The 19,635-nt window shown below is 36.5% G+C and overlaps 1 protein-coding gene across 1 annotated transcript in view; it reads left to right on the top strand.

Moving 5' to 3' along the window:
* Positions 1–19,635, top strand: part of atrnl1a (attractin-like 1a) — a 184,631-nt gene that overhangs the window by 1,976 nt on the left and 163,020 nt on the right. The window contains exons 2-6 of the mRNA XM_043255880.1: positions 13,202–13,285; positions 13,502–13,615; positions 14,478–14,606; positions 16,867–17,075; positions 19,337–19,511. Coding sequence (XP_043111815.1) covers positions 13,202–13,285; positions 13,502–13,615; positions 14,478–14,606; positions 16,867–17,075; positions 19,337–19,511 — 711 coding nt within the window. The remainder of the gene's footprint in view (positions 1–13,201; positions 13,286–13,501; positions 13,616–14,477; positions 14,607–16,866; positions 17,076–19,336; positions 19,512–19,635) is intronic.

A 19,635-nucleotide genomic window follows, 5' to 3' on the forward strand; every position in this document is an offset into this window, starting at 1 on the left:
GTGGTGTGTTTGGAGTGTTTGAACCGGCCTTGCTCTCTCTCTTTCTGAAGAATCAGCCATGCTGATTATATTCAATCATGTGTAAGTGGCATGTTATCTTCTACAATCATAACGTATGGGTTCAGACGAAGTGTGAAAGTAGGTGCAGAGTGCAGACGGAGTCTATATCTCCTATGTGTAGTTTTCAGGAGCACTTTCATCAAAATTTGGTTACTCTAATGCTGTATATCTAAAAATAGTCCCTAGAACATTATGGGCAGTGTCACTCAGAGTGCCTTCTGGGAAGGTGAGGAGCTTATAAAAGAGCTTAACTGAAGAATCTGACCTTGTATTTCCCTTATCTTTGACAATCTCCACAGATGTCTGTTTCGTTTCAAAATGCCATGTAATCTGTCAGTGCTTTTCAGTCAGAGATTTGAGGAAAAGTTCACCAAAAAAAGAAATTTATGTCATTTTCTCATGTCATTCCAAAGCCACGTGAATTTTTATTTAACAGTAGGAGAAATGCTGAAGCATTGTACTAAAAAGGATTTTAGCTTTTTTTAGGCAGTTGCAAAAAGTGGCTTTATAAAAGGATTTGTGTGCAATATTCAACGTTTTTCCAAATTCCTAAATAACATCCTGCGAGAAAAAGTCCCGAACTACTTTAACTACTTCACCGTCCCAGTGCGTAGCATTGTGCATGGTTAAAGGCCTTGAAGATATGTTTTTTAATGAAAAGCGAAATGTAAAAACAAACTGACTTTTCTATATAGAGATTTCATGGCTTCATGCTTAAAAATAATGAAAGGATTTAGAAACATGTTATGTGGTTTAGAAGGAAAAATGAACGAGCTGCTCTTCATGTGTAATTTATTTACTCCATCCTGGAACATACTTGGTTGTCCCGAGGGAGTCACAAATAGCTTCATACAAATATTTCAGAAAGATTCTCCTGTTAAAGGTCTTTATTGTGGGCATAGTATACCAGGGGACATCATGCAGCGCCTTACTTTAAGCCTCATATTAAAAGAAAATATGTGAAATTAGTCTGGATCTTCAGCGGTCATAGCGGATGGTAGAATTTTGCAAACTAGTTGCATTTCCTCTCATATAGGCTATACTATTAATATTAGTTTGACTGTAAATGTGTGCTAGTATTATTGCGTAACAATAACCGAAATGCCCGGTGATAATTATCCTTATGATTTCTTTGCTTGTTTAAACACATGTTGTTGCTGTAACACTTGAAGTCTGTCAGTTATCGTCAGAGTTCTGGTCAAGCGTTATTACTTAAGCATACATGGTTTGTTGTTGTGTCTCTTTCCACAAGTCATTATTGTAATTCACAGCCCTGTGATGTATTTTTGAGGGTTTGTAAATGTATGGATGAAGATGCTAGACACAGACATTTCATGTGATACTGTCCTTTAGTGACAGCACCCTTCTGCTGATCTCTCGGAGTGTGTGTTGTTTATATGACCATCTGTCCATTACAGGATAAACTAATCCATCCGAAAAAAAAAAAAAAAAAAAAAAGCCTGGAAAGGACATTCTCCAGCCTCACATAAAACTTTCCCATACTGGAATACCTTTTGCATGTGTGGTCAGCTTTATAATACATTACGTTGTCGCATTTATGTATATGTCTAGCGCAATAATATGAGATAATATGAGTTATGTCACGAGTGCAGTTTTTTTATTTTAGCAGGTGCCTGTGGTCTATGTCTGCAACATCTGCTTTTACTTTTTCTTTATGGTGCACGCTTGTGCTTTTGTGCATTTAAGTGTATCTAGAATTTTTAATGTGTGAAATAATTTTGCTTCCGTAATATATAGTTTGTGTGTAATATTCTGCAAGGTTTATGTGTGTTATACTGCACTGTGAGATAACAGGATTTCTATCCGTGAGATATGCCGTTTCAACAGTCCAACAATCAATAATCATTTCAACTGGTCAAGTAACCTCAATTTGACAAGGAATTGCTACATTTTTAACAGTTAATTGGGCTGAACAGTAATGATTAATGTCAGTGCTGATTTAAGCAAAGGTTGCTTTCAGTCAATAAAACGAATAATCTGTGTTCAGTACAATTCAGGCTTTAGCTACAGCATCTGTGGCATGTTGTAGATCACCACAGAAAGTCATTTTAAAGGGTTACTCCACCTCGAAATGAAAATTTTGTCATTAATCACTTACTCCCACGTCGTTCCAAACCCATGAAAACGTCTTTCGTTTTCAAAACACAATTTAAGATATTTTAGATGAAAACCAGGAGGCTTGTGACTGTCCCATTGACTGCCAAGTAAATTACACTGTCAAGGTCCAAAAAAGTGTGAAAGACATCGTCAGAATAGTCCATCTTACATCAGTAGTTCAATATGAATGTTATAAAGTGATTAGAATACCTTTTGTACTGTTATACTCCGACCATATTGGAGAGTATCTGCTGGATGCAAACTACGTACGCTCTTCTGTGTGAGTGATTAATGATAAAAAGTTCGTTTTTGGGGGGAAGAGCCCTTTAAGCTTTTCCCTTAATCAAAAAAAGCAACAAAAACTTCAGTAGTGTACCTGAAACCAGACAAACAACAGAGTTTGGCGCCTATTTGCAAACTGAGCCCATTGCCTCTCTATTTAGAAAACCCCATGGCTTCTTCTGTTGCATCACATAGCATTAGAGTAGTATTCTAAAGTACTGGTAGAAAGGTACTTATATCATATTCTCATGGTTAAATAATATCTGACTGTAATGGGATGAAGGATTAAGAGGTATTAAGTGCAGGGTGAGGTCACTTCTGAAGGCCTCTGACCTGTACTGTGTTTGCTTTACTGAGTCTCTGGTGTGTCTTCCAGTGCTCCTGCTGGGCTTGTTTTGATCTTCTATGCTGGAAGACATCCTCTGCTCCGTTCGTCCGATCCTCCCTATCCTCTCTTTATCACTCTCATCTTCTCTTCTCAGCCTCGCTCTTTCTCCTTCACTACAGGGGTGACATTTTAAGAGGGGAGAGAGAGATGGTTCACATGAAGTTCAGCACAAAACCTGCATGTGAACTCTGCATGTAATTATCCTTTATCCAGTTTTTCATTGCTATCTCTTCCTTTTTTTTTCTTTAACATATCAATTTCTGTCATTCACCCAGATGGCTGGGAACTAGAATATAGATGGAATATATATTCTATTCTCAGTGTTTTTTTTTTGGCAGTATAAGGTAAAGCAACGATATGAATAGGGGTAGAAAATATACTGCTAGACATTATTAACCAGTAGGAAATATGTCAAAAAGTATAGGTTTTAGACTATTCTCTTTGTCGCAGTTACAATCTCACGTGACGTTGCTGTGCTGTGGCTTCCAAATTACATTGCAATTTTAAAATAAAATTGTGTCAAAATGTCTGTGTTTGCAAGTTTCCTAATCAAACAACTGATGAAAAAACGTGTACATTATATTGGATCCAGGCAGCTGTTAAAGTGACAGCAATCTAATATTCCTGCTGTAAAAAAAACTCTCACTGCTCTTCACTAAATCACTTTTGTAACTTTAATAAAAATAAGTATATTTACACAGTGAAGAATATGCATTGTTTTTATACATTTGATTACTTTATAGAACATATGTGGCATGTTTTACTACTGTAGTTTTTTGTCCTATTGCCTTAATTGCTGACTGTTTTCAGTCACTGTCTTCAGTGAGCATTTATTTTTTGTTTTGTGATTCACCGGTGAATAGAATTGTGACATTTCTATGGAGTCACAGATTTTGGTATCATAACAACCTTATTTAAAGCAAAAGTAACTGTGTTGTGATATATACTGTGACCATGAAATAGAATTACCGACATTGCGATAGAAGATTTTGGTCACTAATAAGTGTGAATAATACAGCGATAACTTTCTAAAGACTGCATCCTAAAGATGTACGTGGTACTGTTCACTGAAATGTATACTTTTTTCAGCACAGAGATGCATTCAGTTGATCAAAGGTGACAGCGAATGCATTTTAAATGGTATAAAAGATTTCTGTTTCTATTTCAGGCTGTCCTTCAGAACTTTATAAACAATTTGTATAATGTCTACTTTTCATCACTGTTCACCCATCATCTCTTTTGTCTCCACCCTTTGGCCTTGTGTTTTGTCTTTTCTCACTTTCCCACTGTTTTTCTGCTTCGTACTCCCAACTGCGTCTGTATGCAGCCAATATATGTTCTTCTCTTCTCTCTTTCCTCTTGTAAGTGGTGGAAATGACCGCAATCTGACACAGAGAGCATGTCAGTCAGCCAGTCGGGATCCCTGTGGAATTGTCCTCGGCTCTATGATATCACCTCGCAGGCATGATTCTGAAGGCTCTGTTCAGGGTGTGGTGCTCTGGACGCCACAGCGTGCTTTGATTATTTGAGTTGAACTCTGAGTCTGCTCTTGGCTGACTGCAGAGAAGCATCAGTGCACACGAGCTCTAGTGTACACAAGCTGTGTCCGATTCCTCGCAGCAGGCCCAGATGAGCAGGGCTGAGAGGCCAGATCTGTTGTCTATGGGGACGTAGCCCCTCATCCTCTGTGGCAGTCGTACAGTTTGGGAGGCGGCCAGTGTTTAGCGGCTCCCTTGTACATTCATATAAGAAAAACGAGTAAACACTAATCCCCAGGCAAGGGTGTGATTGGAGGACTGTGTGTGATTGTGTGGAGAAGAAAAAGTATGTTTAGGGGGTTGTTTGTGGGGTTTTTTTGTGGTTGAGAATGTCAGGCATGCTGGCTTGTAGTACGTTATTTTGGTGGGTTTGTCATGCCCTGTTTTTTATTATCCAGAGATAGGCTAATTAATTAACTGTTGCATAATATCAGATTTTTATGCAGATTTTAAATTAGAGAATATGATACAAAATATCAGTGTATCAAATTTGGCATGATATCTATTTATTTTTAATTCGATCATAAAAAGTTAACCTTTATTGTTTGAATGATGTTATTTTAAAGCCTTGATCATGACTACCATGCTGTAATATGGTATTTGTGGTTTAAGGCATAACCATCAATCCATGATTCACTGGTTTCACTTAAAGTTTGTGCAATTGCAGAGCTGTGACCAGTGACAGAGGAAGTAAACATAAACATTGAACCTAATTTTTTGGGTAACTACAGGCAATTACATACAATACAACATTTTAGTTATCAATTTACAATATATTTGAATATATTAACATAGTTAACATGAACCAAATATAAACAATACTTTAGCCTTTTGCTAACTACTTATAATATATAAGTTAATATTGGACATATTTTTTGCTAACTAATTATGCATTGAAAGACTGACTGATGGTTGCAGCAGGTGAAATTATATTATGAAGCGCTTGAAATTGCTGGCCACTGTTTTCAGGAGAAGCATAATATTGCCCCAGCGACATTCAAAACCGTCGAAACTCAACTGATTCAAATGGGGAATTTTTATTATCAAAAAGTGGTGTTTTCCTTTAATCAGCATTTACTTTATATGGAAGAAGATGATGCAGTGAAAGTGAATAGTGATTAATGCTGTCCATCAGTAACATTCTATTTAAACATTCGCTGTTGTATTTGAATGTGAGTAAATGACCAATTTTCAATTTTTTGATTAAATGATATCTTTACCTAATGATCGGGTTCTCTGTGGGCTCCTTTATTATTTTTATTAGGCCACATTGATCACAGAACAATCTCACATGCTGCCTCATGAAGCAGTTTTTAATCCTGTAATCCCACACAGCACAAATCACAGTTGCAGGTCCTCTCATTAGGGAGATGGAATGGCAGACTTCAGCACTAATCGCTGCGATCTGTGCTTGTGATCCAATACCCAGCCGTGCTCTGTTTTTTTTAAATGCCACAGTGTCTGTTCTGTGGGATCCTGTGGGTTGAGTTACTCCTGACTGTTGTCTGAAGAGAACGTAAGTGACAGAGCAATATACTACATATTCACAAATCTATAAATAACTCCACATCACACAGTTGAAACATCAGTTTTGGTCTCGCTGATGTTCGCTCTGTTTTGGCTCTTAATGTCTGTTCAACATCAAAGACTTCACAGGAAAACATAGTAAATGTTCATTTACACTTAGACATAGTCTCATTCTAAACCGCTCGAGACCTCACCCACTAATTACCACTTTTACAGTCTCTCTGTGTCCGCGTCAGAGCACTTCTACTCCAGTCTGGTTTTTATTTATAAGATGGGTATGTTTGGATAATTTTAACAGCCTGTTTATCTCTGTTTGTTCGCCTCTCAGACCTACTATGAAGTATATACTATACATAGGCGTATATACTTTATACAATAAATATTGTTTTAAAATCAATGTGATGACATTATTGCTGCTGAGCCTTCCATGTTGAATGAGTAAGTTGCTCTTCTTTTGGCTCCAAATTACAATAGATTATTTTCAAGGGGGGATGGACTCCTCTGAGAAATTAGGTGGAAATTAGCTCTTGTTTTTGGCTAACATTGCGATTCCACTGAGAAACATTAGTTATTTCAGAATTATTTATATACTTTTTTTTTCCTAGAGCTTTAACTTAAACTTATTTCAGTTAGTTTTAGTTGTAGTTTTTATTTTATTTTCGTATTTTCACAAAAATGTTAAGCAGCATGTCTTCAAGATTGCTAAAAGAAATGTTTCTTCATCTCCAAATCAGCATATTAGAATGATTTCTGATGGAACGTACACAGAAGACTGGAGATGCTGAAATGATGCTTAAAATTCAGCTTTTAAATTATAAGAATATTTTACAATGTTACTGTTTATACTGTGCTTTTTAAATAAATAAAGGTAACGTTGGTAAGCACAGTAGTTTCAACTTACTTTAAAAAATCTCATTGACCCCAATCTTTTGAACGGTATACAAGCTTTGATGAACTCGATCTTCCACATCCCATCTGAATCAGCACACGAAATCACAAAAGTCTCAATATAAGCTGCTTCTTAAAAAAACTACTACATAAACTAATCCTGTCCGGACAGTAGAAAGTGTAATTTGAGTGTATAACCTGTGGGAATGTTTTAGTTTTATCCTGCCCTTTTGAAAGGAAATCCATTTTGTCTCTGAAGTGGTTTGATGGGATAAATTTGGATTAGTGTAGTGCTGAGGAAGCACTGATATTCACTCGTTGATTCAGGCTAAGAGGGCTCTGCTGTCAGCATAACGTTATTGACATCAACCGAACGGGCTTGCGCTGGTTCAAAGCGTCATGCAGCAGGTGCTCTGCTCTGTGTAATCTGTGTTTGTAAGTGCTGGCACGACCACCGAGACCCTTTGTGGACCATGTTTAACTGCCCTTTCTACAGATAACATTACAATTCACTGCTCCCTTGTTTTCCCAAGCCTCAGGGAGTGGTTGTTTCACTATTACAACAGTATTTTTTGGCTGATGGGAACTGCTTTTCCCAGCAGAAGATCAAATAATGGAATCCCAGTCAGAACTCGCAGCAGAAGTGTTGTAAAATTGCTGGATTACTTTTTCCAGTAAATGTACCACATCTACCATTCGTAAAAAAAATGCTTTTTTCTCTTTTATCTGTATTGCTTCTATTCACATATCAAGCATCGAAATACGTTTTCTGTGATGTTTTTTGCTGAAAATTACTTTTTTAAACCAGTAGTTCAGTATTGGCTACTTTATATGAACCTTGGTGCCCTGTTCATAAAAGTGAAGCTAGTTTAATGTTGTAAATTAATAATTTTATATAGGTTAAACTTTAGAGTGTCTTAAGTGTTAACCATCATCACGAGTACTAATAATCAGTCAATAAGACTGATAGTTAAGCAGTTAGTTATTAGTGGGAATCAGTATCCAAACTAAATTATTCCTATATCTATTCTCAGGTGGGGAGGAGCTCTCTTTAGTTTCAGAGTCTGTCCATTTTTGACTTTCAGTGAAATATCATGAAGTAATTAATTATTACAGCTTCTTCAGAACTTGTGAATCAAACTGTAGCTGACAGCAGACATCTTTTGATCTCGTACAGTATGTGCTTAAACTGTTTGTGTTATGCAGCAATGCAGAGCTTCTTGAAGTCAGTGGTAACCAAAACAGTTTGAATTTGTCAAAATACCTCCTTAAATCCTACAGATAAAAGAAAACTATGCAAGTTTGTAATATCATGAGGGGCAGTAGAGGAAGCAGTTTCCAACTATGAAACGTTATTTATAAAATGTACATTAGTTGATTCATACCAGTAATAAGCTGATGAATGAGCACCAATGGAAGATCAGGAGTAGAATATAAATATCATTTCACAAGTTTCCTCAGGAAGCAAAAGTTGGGTGTGTTTCTTCTCTGAACTCAAATGTTAGTTCCATTAATTTTTTTTCCAGGTTGTAATGTCAAACCAGACCATCAAAAAGCGCCGCTTTGTTTTGAGAAAAAGAATGTGATTCATTCAGTCTGAGATGTGCTTTAGCTCTGCCCTCGTATGAATCATTTAGCAAGCAAGTTGCTGTCAAATGCACAGCAGTATTAAAAGAATACCTAAAACAACTCTCTTTGGGTTTCTGGAGGATGAACTTTTTCACGCTTTGGTCTATATTTAAATGTGTGTTCAGTCATGAGATCCTCATGCTCTGATCTTTCACATCAAGCTCTGAGGCATTGTAGACGAGTATTGAAGGACCATTTAAGGCTTGGCCATTGTGAAGTTCTATTAACTTTCTCTTGACCTTATTGTGGTTGTAATGTAAAAGCCAGTGGGGTTTTCATCCCTGGCTCAGTAGATGAATGAATGGATGGTGGGAAATCGACGAGCCGTGACTATACGTCAGAGACCTACAAATATCAATCTCTGCCCTTGCTGCCCCCATTGTCTCTAAGCATGAGTGATTTTTCATTTTTAATGAAGGACAGTGCCAGCAGGTCAAGGTTATTTAAGAAAAATGACCAGTTCTTTCATTGTTCGGTCTCCACAGTGCTTCTGTTGTGTGTGCAGAACACACACAGTGGATATATTTAATCTATATGCAGGATTTATTTCATCTTGTGTAAAGGGTGGTGGCATTTCTCATTTTCAGATCTGTCTGCAATCCATGTCCTGTAGTGTGAAATTAGTTTTGACTGGAATTGACATTGCTATGGCAGACATAACATGCTAAATATCTCCTGGGCATCTGCAGTGCATCTCTCAGATCTTGCCTTTGATAAATTGCACTTAGAAATCATCACAATGAGAACTGATTTGCCTCAATTGACTGACACGAATGAGAACTGATTTTCAGGTTTCTTCCTTATATGTGACCTTGGACCTTGGTCTTAAGTAGCATGGGTATATTTGAAGCAATATACCCAAAAACTTTCAGATGCTGCATAAATCTCAATTTCATAAAATTGACCCTTATAACTGGTTTTGTGGTCCGTGGTCACATACGCAAAGTCTGTGAATTCGATACACTGCCCCAACCACCATGGCCCCCCTTGCTCTCATCGATGATTGATGATGAAATATTTGAAAATGTTTTGTCAAGTTTTTAATTAAACTCAGTCAATTGTGTCTTGTTAATGAACATAGACAGGATAGGGAAAGTAATGGCATGTTTGTCAGGATGCTTGTTAGGTCTTAAAGTGGCAGCAGCCTAAAAAAACCTGTTGCTCTCTCCGTCATTTAATGTTAATCAAACAAAACAAAATGAGAGACTCATTCTCTTTATTGAATAACTTTAGTCATATTTAAAAGAGAAAGATAGCAGATTAGTGGGTTGGGTTGTTTTTTGGAAATGCTATTACAGCGAACACCTCAAAAAGTTTTGCTTAAGGACCCCAAAAGCCTATGACCAACAGTGGTCATAACTGCATAACCTGTCAGTGACCAGGGCTAAAATTATGCTGCGTGTGGGCAGCATAAAATGTTACGTTTTGTGAATCTGACCAATAAAATTCGACAAATGAAATATTTTGTGAATGTATAATGTATACTATTACTGTAGTGGAACTAGCCAAACCTAGAGAAACATATTTCAGAAAGCCCCCACACACAGTAAAAACCGAAGTATTTGTGAAGAAATGAGTAAGTGATATTTTTAGCATACATCTTTGTCTCTCTTAACATAAATGCTTCAAAGGATTTACTGTTGCTAGAGCTGGCAAGAGTGGCTCTAATAAAAACATTTACGATGTGGTAAAGGGCATATCAGACACTTGTTAACCACAAAAATGAAAATGTTGTGTCTCCAAGTACCCATTTAATTCAGCAGTTCCCATCCTACAATAAACACATTCTAAGAATAGTCCTGTCACCTCTTGTAAGAATGACACAGCCTCCATTTAGAATGGCAGTGCTGTTGTAGTGTAACAGTAGTGCTTTTATAGCTCACATTTGGACTCTGCATTGTCTTGAAGATGATATCATCCCCTGCTGACGGACATTCACTAGGCCTTTTGTCTTAATCATAATCCAATATTGCATACGCATTTGTAGCAGTGTGTATTTATGTGTATGCATTTGTCTCAAGAGCCTTGTAACCCTGTACTAATATTTCATTAGTATTATAGGGTTTTGGTCATGCTACTTATTTAAGACACTTGCAAAATATTTACCAGTATATTATATTATTACATTTAGTGGTTAAATCTTTGATTATGAACTCACTAGCCCTCAATTCACCACTTGCAACTAATGAAAAAAAGAATATAGTGCCCTTCTTTATTAGAATCAAATATCATTGAAGGTAGATTCATATTCTTACAAAAGTACATTTTTTAACCAGTCTGTTTCTTTCAATGTCCATTCCAAACTGTTTCAACAAACACATCACAGTTGACTTCTTTACATCGCTGGCTTTGCGGTGAAATAACTCTAGTTGATTTTGTCAGTTTTTGCCAGATGTGGTTTGCGTTTGGGGCACACTGTGTTTTTAAATGGTTTGCAAATGTTTGTGGGTTAACTAGGAGGAAAAGAATGGGATATAAATCACTGTTTTCTGATAAGCATGGGTTTGTGGCTTACTTGGCTAAGACCTTTAGAGACATTCATGTTATGGGTGTTAAAGCTATTTCAACTATTGTGAGGAGAGTCCTTGGAGATTTAAAACTATCTCAGAGATACTGAAGTTTGATATCGTTAATTTTGTTGTCGGAGTATGGGTATACTTTGGGTTGCTATGTATTTCTCCCTCGTACGGTTTAAAGACCTTGTTTGTTTTAATTATGATTTTTGTTTGAAAGCTGCCTTTTGTTCTCTTCAGAGAGTTCAGGTGTTGAGGTGAAAGTCACAAGATATTCTTGCAGCATTCATCTGTGTATGTGGTTGCAGTTCAGAAGGATGTTGTGTGTTCAGCTGCGACTGAGTAGAATAGGGTATCCATTGTCTCTTTACATTTGCATGGGGTAAAGCACAGTGCATAGTGCATAGGTTTTAATTTGTTATATGGGCAAGCAATTTCTGGGTGCCTTGAGCCTTTGTAATAAATTAGCTTTAAGTCACCTTGGACAATAGGAAATATTTCAGAAGAATTTGGGTAGTCTGTGCTGTAGCAGACAGCAGTGAAAGTAGGTTATATTTTATGACACATGAGTGAGTGGAAGAGAGGCGAAGAGAGGCACATTGCTTCATGAAAAAAAACAAAAACAAACTTGAAAATTCTGTTTTAGTTTTCCTAATTTCAAGTTCATTTCAATATTGCTTGCAGTTTCCTTGCTCTTAATTTTAAGCAATAATGAAAATAGTTTCTACACCAATTTGGTGAGGCCAAGTAGTGGGGCCAAGTATGGTGACCCGAATTTGTGCTCTGCATTTAAAAAAAAAAGGTTTTCCTTTTATCATCAACTATATTATATTATTTTAGACAGGCGTCCTTTCATCCAACTGTTTTTTTGTCCTCCATTTCCATTTTGATCTTTTTTTTATTGCAAAGTCATAATTAAAAATAATAATAGAGTTGCCGTTTTCCAAAAACAAGCAGAAAAGGCCCTGTTTCACTAATGTAGGCAAGTGTGTGTTGTTGATAGTACAATGCCTGTTGTGCTAGCCTGAAGATCCCCAGTCATCTGCCTCGGTCCTGACCTAAAATCACTTTCTGTCCTCCATTTGAGCTCCTGCTGCAGTCAAGCCCAGTTTAAACACCAGCACAGTGCGATCAGTGTGCGTGATTGACACAATGACAGACTTTTTGCATTGATATTTTTCATAAAGTGTGTAGTTTGTTTAATTAAATGCTTGTTTTTTCTCAAAGTTTCAGTGTTCCTTGGGTGGTGAAAAAGGCCCCTGCGCTGCAAAACAACGGCCGTGGGTGATTCACAACTGTAGAATTCTCAAAACAGAAGTCATGATGTTTGTATTTAATTTTGTGGTCATCATCACCGAAGAAAACACTGTGTCCGCTGCATTGAGAATTGAGTGATTTGTTGTGCCAGTTGTTCATTACGTTATGCTCTGAGTCATTGTGGCTGGTGCTGCTGGTGATCTTCACCTCTTGCGCTGCTTGCCTGATAAACATGTTTTTTTGTGGATAAGCTGATCTCTTGATTGATGTGCAGTTGCTGTGACTGACTCTGTAACATTCCGGTCTTGGCCCTCCTCCACTGTCAAACAAATGAGTATATTTTGCTTCAATCCGTTGGGATTATGACCCTCGGTTCTGTGCTGGAGGAGGAGGGATGGAAATGAGGGGAAAGAGGATGAATCAGGAGCAGGTGGTTGTGCCAGTGTCACATGGCCAGTTTGTTGGTGCACGTGAATGGCGTTTCATGATGGTGACACTGGACGCTGTGCAGGATTTTACTTGACAGGCCGTGTAGTCATTTTTAATCGCTGTTAGTATTTTTCTCAAGTCCTAATATCACACACTTCATTAAGTTTCAAACATGCTTGAATTTTTATTAATGTATTATTGCACTTAAATCATGCACATATGATACAAAGTACTGAAATTGGTCACATAAAATGTAAAAAATTACATTTATTTTTCTGTTTTCCATTGGACCTTAAAGTATGAAGACTCTTAATGTTTATTTTCATTTTGGGGAGTTTCCAAAGTTTTTTTCAACCATTCAGTGACCTTTTTAATTTTTGTATAATATTTTGATTTAACTTGCTCTGTAATTGCATTTTTTGTTATTAATCTGTTGTTTTATTATTTTTTTTATCTTTAGAATATGTCCACTACTTTTTGATTTCACACTGTAGCTACCATATTCTCTCTTACTTTGGTTACATCAAGGCCCTTTTGAGAAGTCAGCTGATCCTTGTATTTTTCTTTGTCAGGTTGACAGAGTCATCAGGATCACTCACTGATGGACCAGTTAACTACAAGTACAAGACTAAATGCACTTGGCTGATTGAAGGATAGTGAGTATTACTATGTCAAGCTAATCTGTCACTATTTGCTATTAATATTTATTATTTACTAAATGTTTTTCTTCAGGGCAACTTGGATATTAGCTAAACTTGTATTTATTTATGTGCCATTATAGTGGATATAGGGGATTTAAACGTAGGTTTAAATACATTTGTGTTGTAATTTATTATTTAAAAAAATAGCATATTTTCTGCTTATTATTTTAGCCCGAATGCTGTGCTCAGGTTGAGGTTCAACCATTTTGCCACAGAGTGCAGTTGGGATCACATGTATGTCTTTGATGGAGATTCGATTTACGCACCTTTGGTAGCTGTGTTTAGGTAAGTGATACTGGAGTGAAAGTCATCAATATACACAAACTGACATCAATTCATGTCCAAATAAATGCATTTTGTTGACCTAAGACCTCGTAATCATGTAATCTCATAATCAAATCAAACTGCATCACCCGTAATGTTTGCTAAAAAAGCATTTGCTGATCTTTCATTTGTGTGAACTTATGACGTTTTATTCCCTTAGCAATACAATGATTTTTTTTTTAATTGAAAGCATTTCGAGGGTGTTAACCTCTGTTCACCCATTACATTTTTGTTTATTTCCCAATTCATCATTTAGCCTCTTCTGCGATCATTAAGCAAAAAAATGGTGAATGCTTTAATTAAAATGACTAGCATGTAGAGAAATAAACGACAGGGAATCTAAATAGAATGTGCAGATCTCAAAAATGTCCTGCTCATTTCTTTGGATGTGCTGGTGACAAACTAAATTACACTCGATTCTGCAAAAAAACTAAATTAAACAGTCTGTTTGCTTCACTCTATTTTCGCTATCCTTTTTCTTTTTCTTGTTTTGCTATTCCTCTTAAATGTTAGCTCCTTTTTTTTAATGGGCTAGACCTTGTTTACAGATGACCTGCTGTGTATTTTAGTGTTTGTGTGTTCATGTTGGTGTGCAGTGTCTGGTCCGTTGCATCTCTGTGGTTGTCCACTTTGTTGCGCAGAAGCACTGAATGTGAGCTTATCCTCTTCCTTATTAGTAGAATATTGGAGAGTCAAGAGCATGCAGGAGAGACTTATCCTGCTCCTGATGCTCTTTGCTGTCCTCATGCTGAGTGGAATATGAGAAAACAAAGGAAGGGTGTCTTTCCTGTCTCATTTGTGTGTCATCCTCTTGCATGTCCAGTGGCCTGGTTGTCCCAGAGACTAAAGGAAATGAAACCATTCCTGAGGTGGTGACCACATCTGGATATGCATTGTTACACTTCTTCAGTGATGCTGCCTACAATCTTACAGGATTCAACATCTTTTATTCGTGAGTATGGTTATACAGTCACAGTGCTGGAATATATATATATATATATATATATATATATATATATATATATATATATATATATATATATATATATATGCTCCCCACTATTATTGGAAAATATTAGCAAGGCGGCTGTGAATATATATCTGTGAATATATATATTGTTTATGGTTTTGATCTTTCTTTTAAAAATTTGAAAAATGAGAATGTTAATCTGTCATTGAAGTAAAACAATTGAAAGTGGGGAGAAAAATATCATGACGAAATACATGTTTTTCTCCACTGCATGTCGGCCACAGTTTTTGGCACCCCTAGAAATTCTCTGAAATATATTCCCATAAATATTGACATTTTTAAATTGTCCAGCCATGACTATGAGGAACACAAAGGCCAAATTCAACCTAATCATCCATCATAAAGAATGTAGTTCTGATGCGTAGAACAAGAAAATAGAAAGTGGCTGTTAAGAAAAGAACTAAATATTTGTTTTAAATGCCCATTTTCAGCATATGGGCAATAATTAAGAGTTTCCAAAGATTTTACAAATCTGCCTGTCTTTTTATAGTCCTAATGCACAGTGAGGAGGAAAGCTTTAGAGGCCAAAGACTCTTCAAAGATCACAGCTGGATAACTGCAAAGATTAATTGAGTTTTGGTGTCGAAAAAGCCTAAAAAAAACACTAAATTACTATATGTTGTTTGGGAAGGTTTTCTTGAAAAATTCTCCTTGCTCATGCAAAAAAAACCTTGTTCGGTTGTCAGATACGACTGGAGATTTAAATGGCACTGGCTTCTGTGGTCAGATGAAACCAAAAAAGAGCTTTTTGGCAGCAAACAGGGTTAAAAAAACGGATCTAATTATAACGACTCATTGCGTTCTAAACTGCCAGCAGGCGGTGAAGCCCAGAAGTGTTCGATCTGCCATCTTTTTATTCCCTACCAGCAAAGAGCACTTCTAAATCACAGGCAGACCTCTGACCTAAAACCCCCCTTTTTGAAGTGAATCAGTCACGTGACATTAGTTTTTATGTTATGTGTATGTAAATTAATTTTTACTTCAGATGTTATCCACGATGTTTATGTGCTTTTGGGCAGGATAAGCGATATATTTAAATAGTTTAGGTGAGTGTGTCTGCTGCGCACTGCCAGCATTGATCCAACACAAAATATAGCCTATTTCTTTATGTACTTAATTATTTAGGAATTATTAAACATGAATATATTAGTATCAGAAATTGATTTGAATATACAATTAATAATATCCTCTGATAATATATTGCTGTGTTGTACTGAAATGAAAAGCTTAACTTACCACGCATCCTCTAGAAATAAAGCTTCATGTTTGTACTCTATGTAGGCTATTTCAGACTGTCCAAGATTGCGCAAATGTTTACTAGCATTACAGTTTCCATATAAAATGTTATGTATGCTAAATTAATGAAATTATTGTTAAAAAATGTGTGGTTAGTGCCTACTGTACAAATAAAAACACTATAACAAAATGATATACACAATGAATAACTTAACTGTAACATTACAAGGTGAGTAAAGGTATATGTGTATACAAAGCATAAACCAACAGATAAAAAATTCGAAAGTCGCATAAGCCATGGGCCATGGTTGGATCTTTCATCAGGACAACAATCCAAAACAAACGCCAAAATCAACACAAAAATGGGTCACTGAGCACAAAGTGAAGCTTTTGCCATAGCTGTCCCGGTCCTCTGACCTGGACTCTACAGAAAATGAGTTTGAGGTGAACTGAAGAGAAGAAGCACCAACGTGAGCTGTGAATGGATCTGGAGAGATTCTGTGTAAAGGAATGGTCTCTGATCTCTTATCAGGTGTTCTCCAAACTCTTCAGGCGTTATGGAAGAAAACCCAAAGCTGTTATCTTGGGAAAAAGACGTTGTGATAATTGGGTGCCAGTAATTGTGGCCAACATGAACTAGAGAAAGCATTGATTTCACAGTGAGATTTTCCCCTCACTTTCAAAAGTTTATACATTTCAATATACACTACCTGTCAAAAGTTCAGCTTCACAGGAATAAATTAGATTTTAATGTATATTAAAATAGAAAATTGTTATTTTACATTGCAATAATATTTCACAATATTACATTTGTCCTGTATTTTTGATCAAATAAATGCAGCCTTGATGAACATAAGAAACATGTTTTAAAAATATAAAAAATTTAAATATCGCCAAACTTTGACTATTAGTGTATATTCCTGAATACACTCCCCCTGTTTTTCAGGATCAACTCCTGTCCTAATAACTGTTCAGGCCATGGAAGATGTACAACGGGTAACTCTATCTCCAGCAGTGTTTACTGCGAGTGTGAGCGGTACTGGAAAGGTGAGGCCTGTGATATTCCCTACTGTTGGGATGACTGCGGCAGTCCTGACCGCGGATACTGCGACCTCACCGGAGAAAAGCTCTGTGTCTGCAATGATAGCTGGCAAGGTGAGGGGCAAGGAATTGTTCAGATGCCTTTCATGTCTTTATGTCTCCAAAACAGTCCAATTTTTAAAGTTGTAAATGCTCTCATACGCTACTGTTCAGTTACTGGCCAGTAAGATTTTATTACTTTTTGTAATCATTTAATACATTTATTCAACAAGGATGCATTATATTGATCACAAGTGACATTCAAGACATTCATACTGTTGTAAAATAATTCTATTTTAAATAAAACCTTTATATTCATCAATGAAGCCTAAAACATCCATCACAATTTTATTTTCACAAAAATATTAAGCAGCACTTTCAGCTTTGTCAGCTCAGAAATAAATTTTAAAAAGTAATTTAAAAAAAAGTCCAGGTAATTTAGATCATTTCATTGTATGACTGTTAATTCTTTCAAAAACATAAACATTAAAAATTACAGACAGGTAGTGTACCTTTCTGCATTTTTTCTCTCTTGATGTACTGAACTCAGTGTGACTGCAGCTACATGAAATATTATTAAAGCCATCTAAATAAACTACAGTAACAAAATCACAATGAGTGTTATGTTTAATATCAGTATGCCACCTGCTGGTTATCAATGATATGTTGGTTGATTTTAGTAACAAAAACTATGAATATTAGTAATTATACACGTATATAATCCGAAATAGATTTGCATTTGGTTACTAGACATGTTTAGTTATATCTCTAGTTTAATCAAAGAGCTCCTGTGGTGAAAATCAGGTTTTTAACGTTGTTTACATTGCCGTCTTCTAATATGCTCAAAAAGAGCCACTTGCAAATTCAACAGGCAACACCACTACTGATTATTAAAATTGATTACCTAAAATAATCTCCTATGCATGTCCTATTGTTACAAACATGTACCAATTAAATCAAATCAACCAGCTGGACGGGGCCTTTCATATCCGGCCATGCATTCGTTTCATAGCGTGTTTCTGAAGCGTTGCGCATCGTAGCCATTCACAGACATACCTGTTGATTTTATGAACGCAACGGCCAATCGGTGATGTTCAGGTGAGTCGAAATCCACTCACCGCTGAAAACGCCGGGTTTGTTCAAGGCTGATTGCCGCACGGTCGCGAATCCTCTCTCGTTATAACAAACAAGGTGCAAATACAGTGTGAGTAGGATTATGTGAACGAATAAGAGATTAACCGGGCATCTTAGAGATTCAGAAGTGGCAGCCTGTTATTAATATAGCTAACGGGGGCGCTCTTTGCACACTTTCTAGGCCATAATCCATTCAGAATATATTCATGCACGGGTTCACTCTCAGATAACTCTTTGTCTAGTGTTATCACTTGCCGTTGTATAGTGTCAGTACTTAAGTTAAATGAGTGGAAAATGAAGAAAGTTCGAGCTGGTGTGTTTGAATGCTGACGGAGACTAACTAGTTAACTTTTTTTTAATTCAATTCAATTCAAGTTTATTTGTATAGCGCTTTTTACAATGGCTATTGTTCCAAAGCAGCTTCACAAAAGCAAATCATTACACAACAAAAGCAAATCAATACACAAATGGCTCAGTACGCTAAGTGAGGTAAGGTTGTAGTTACATTCATGGCATAAAAACGTTATTTGCACGGGAAAAGCGTTTAAAACGTGTCATTTTGAAGATAAAATTAGTGACTGCAGAGGGATTTTCAAGCGCTTGACTTATTTTTGGACGCCCCTTATTCAGACGCTAAGACGATTCTTATGTATTTTTTTGATGGAGATTAATACAAAAATGATATAAAAATCTGGCGTGATGTCAATTTACAACGTTGTTAGTATTATTATAACTAAGTAACCGCTAGATGGCAGTGCTGTATCATTTTAATACAGTCCTTCACAAGTGTAGCTGCTTGTTTGCAGTGGTGTATAGTATATGTAACAATTTGTTTATCACCCTTCATTCATTTTAACCCATGCACTTATAATTAGGTTTCTAAGGTTTGATTTATCAATGCATCTATTGTTGTTGTCAAAATATTCTGTACTTTGGAACCAAGTCGGTACTTGAAATAAATGACAACAGTACCTCGCATCTCTCACAAAAACTAAGCACGGATTTCTGAAAATCACAAACATATCTCAAAGGCAAATTTAAAACACCCTAGCCATAATATTAATTCCTATTAGATTTGCAAAAGTGCCAGGTTTCAGAAATTGTGTGACATGTAAAAATTTTGCGTGTAAGCAGTTGAAAAAAGTAAGACTAGACACACACACTTCTCTGTAGTTTTAATTTCTACTTCTGTCTCATCTCAGGTCCAGATTGCTCTTTAAAAGTTCCTTCGGCTGAGCCGTACTGGTTTCTGCCTAACGTGAAGCCTGACGGACAGTCACTAGGCCGGGCTTCGCATAAAGCAGTGGTTCGTGGGAAACTGATGTGGGTGATTGGAGGGTTCACCTTTAACTACAGCTTCTTTCAGATGGTTATAAAGTAAGTTCTGTTACCTGGCAACGTTAAAAGCCAAGATTCTGTGCTTAATTTCATGCATTAGATTCTGAATTCGTCACATAACGCGTGTCTATAAGAATTGTTCGTGCACACTCGTGTTTAGTTA

This window comes from Puntigrus tetrazona, chromosome 13, assembly GCF_018831695.1.
Source record: "Puntigrus tetrazona isolate hp1 chromosome 13, ASM1883169v1, whole genome shotgun sequence".
Lineage (NCBI taxonomy): Eukaryota > Metazoa > Chordata > Actinopteri > Cypriniformes > Cyprinidae > Puntigrus > Puntigrus tetrazona.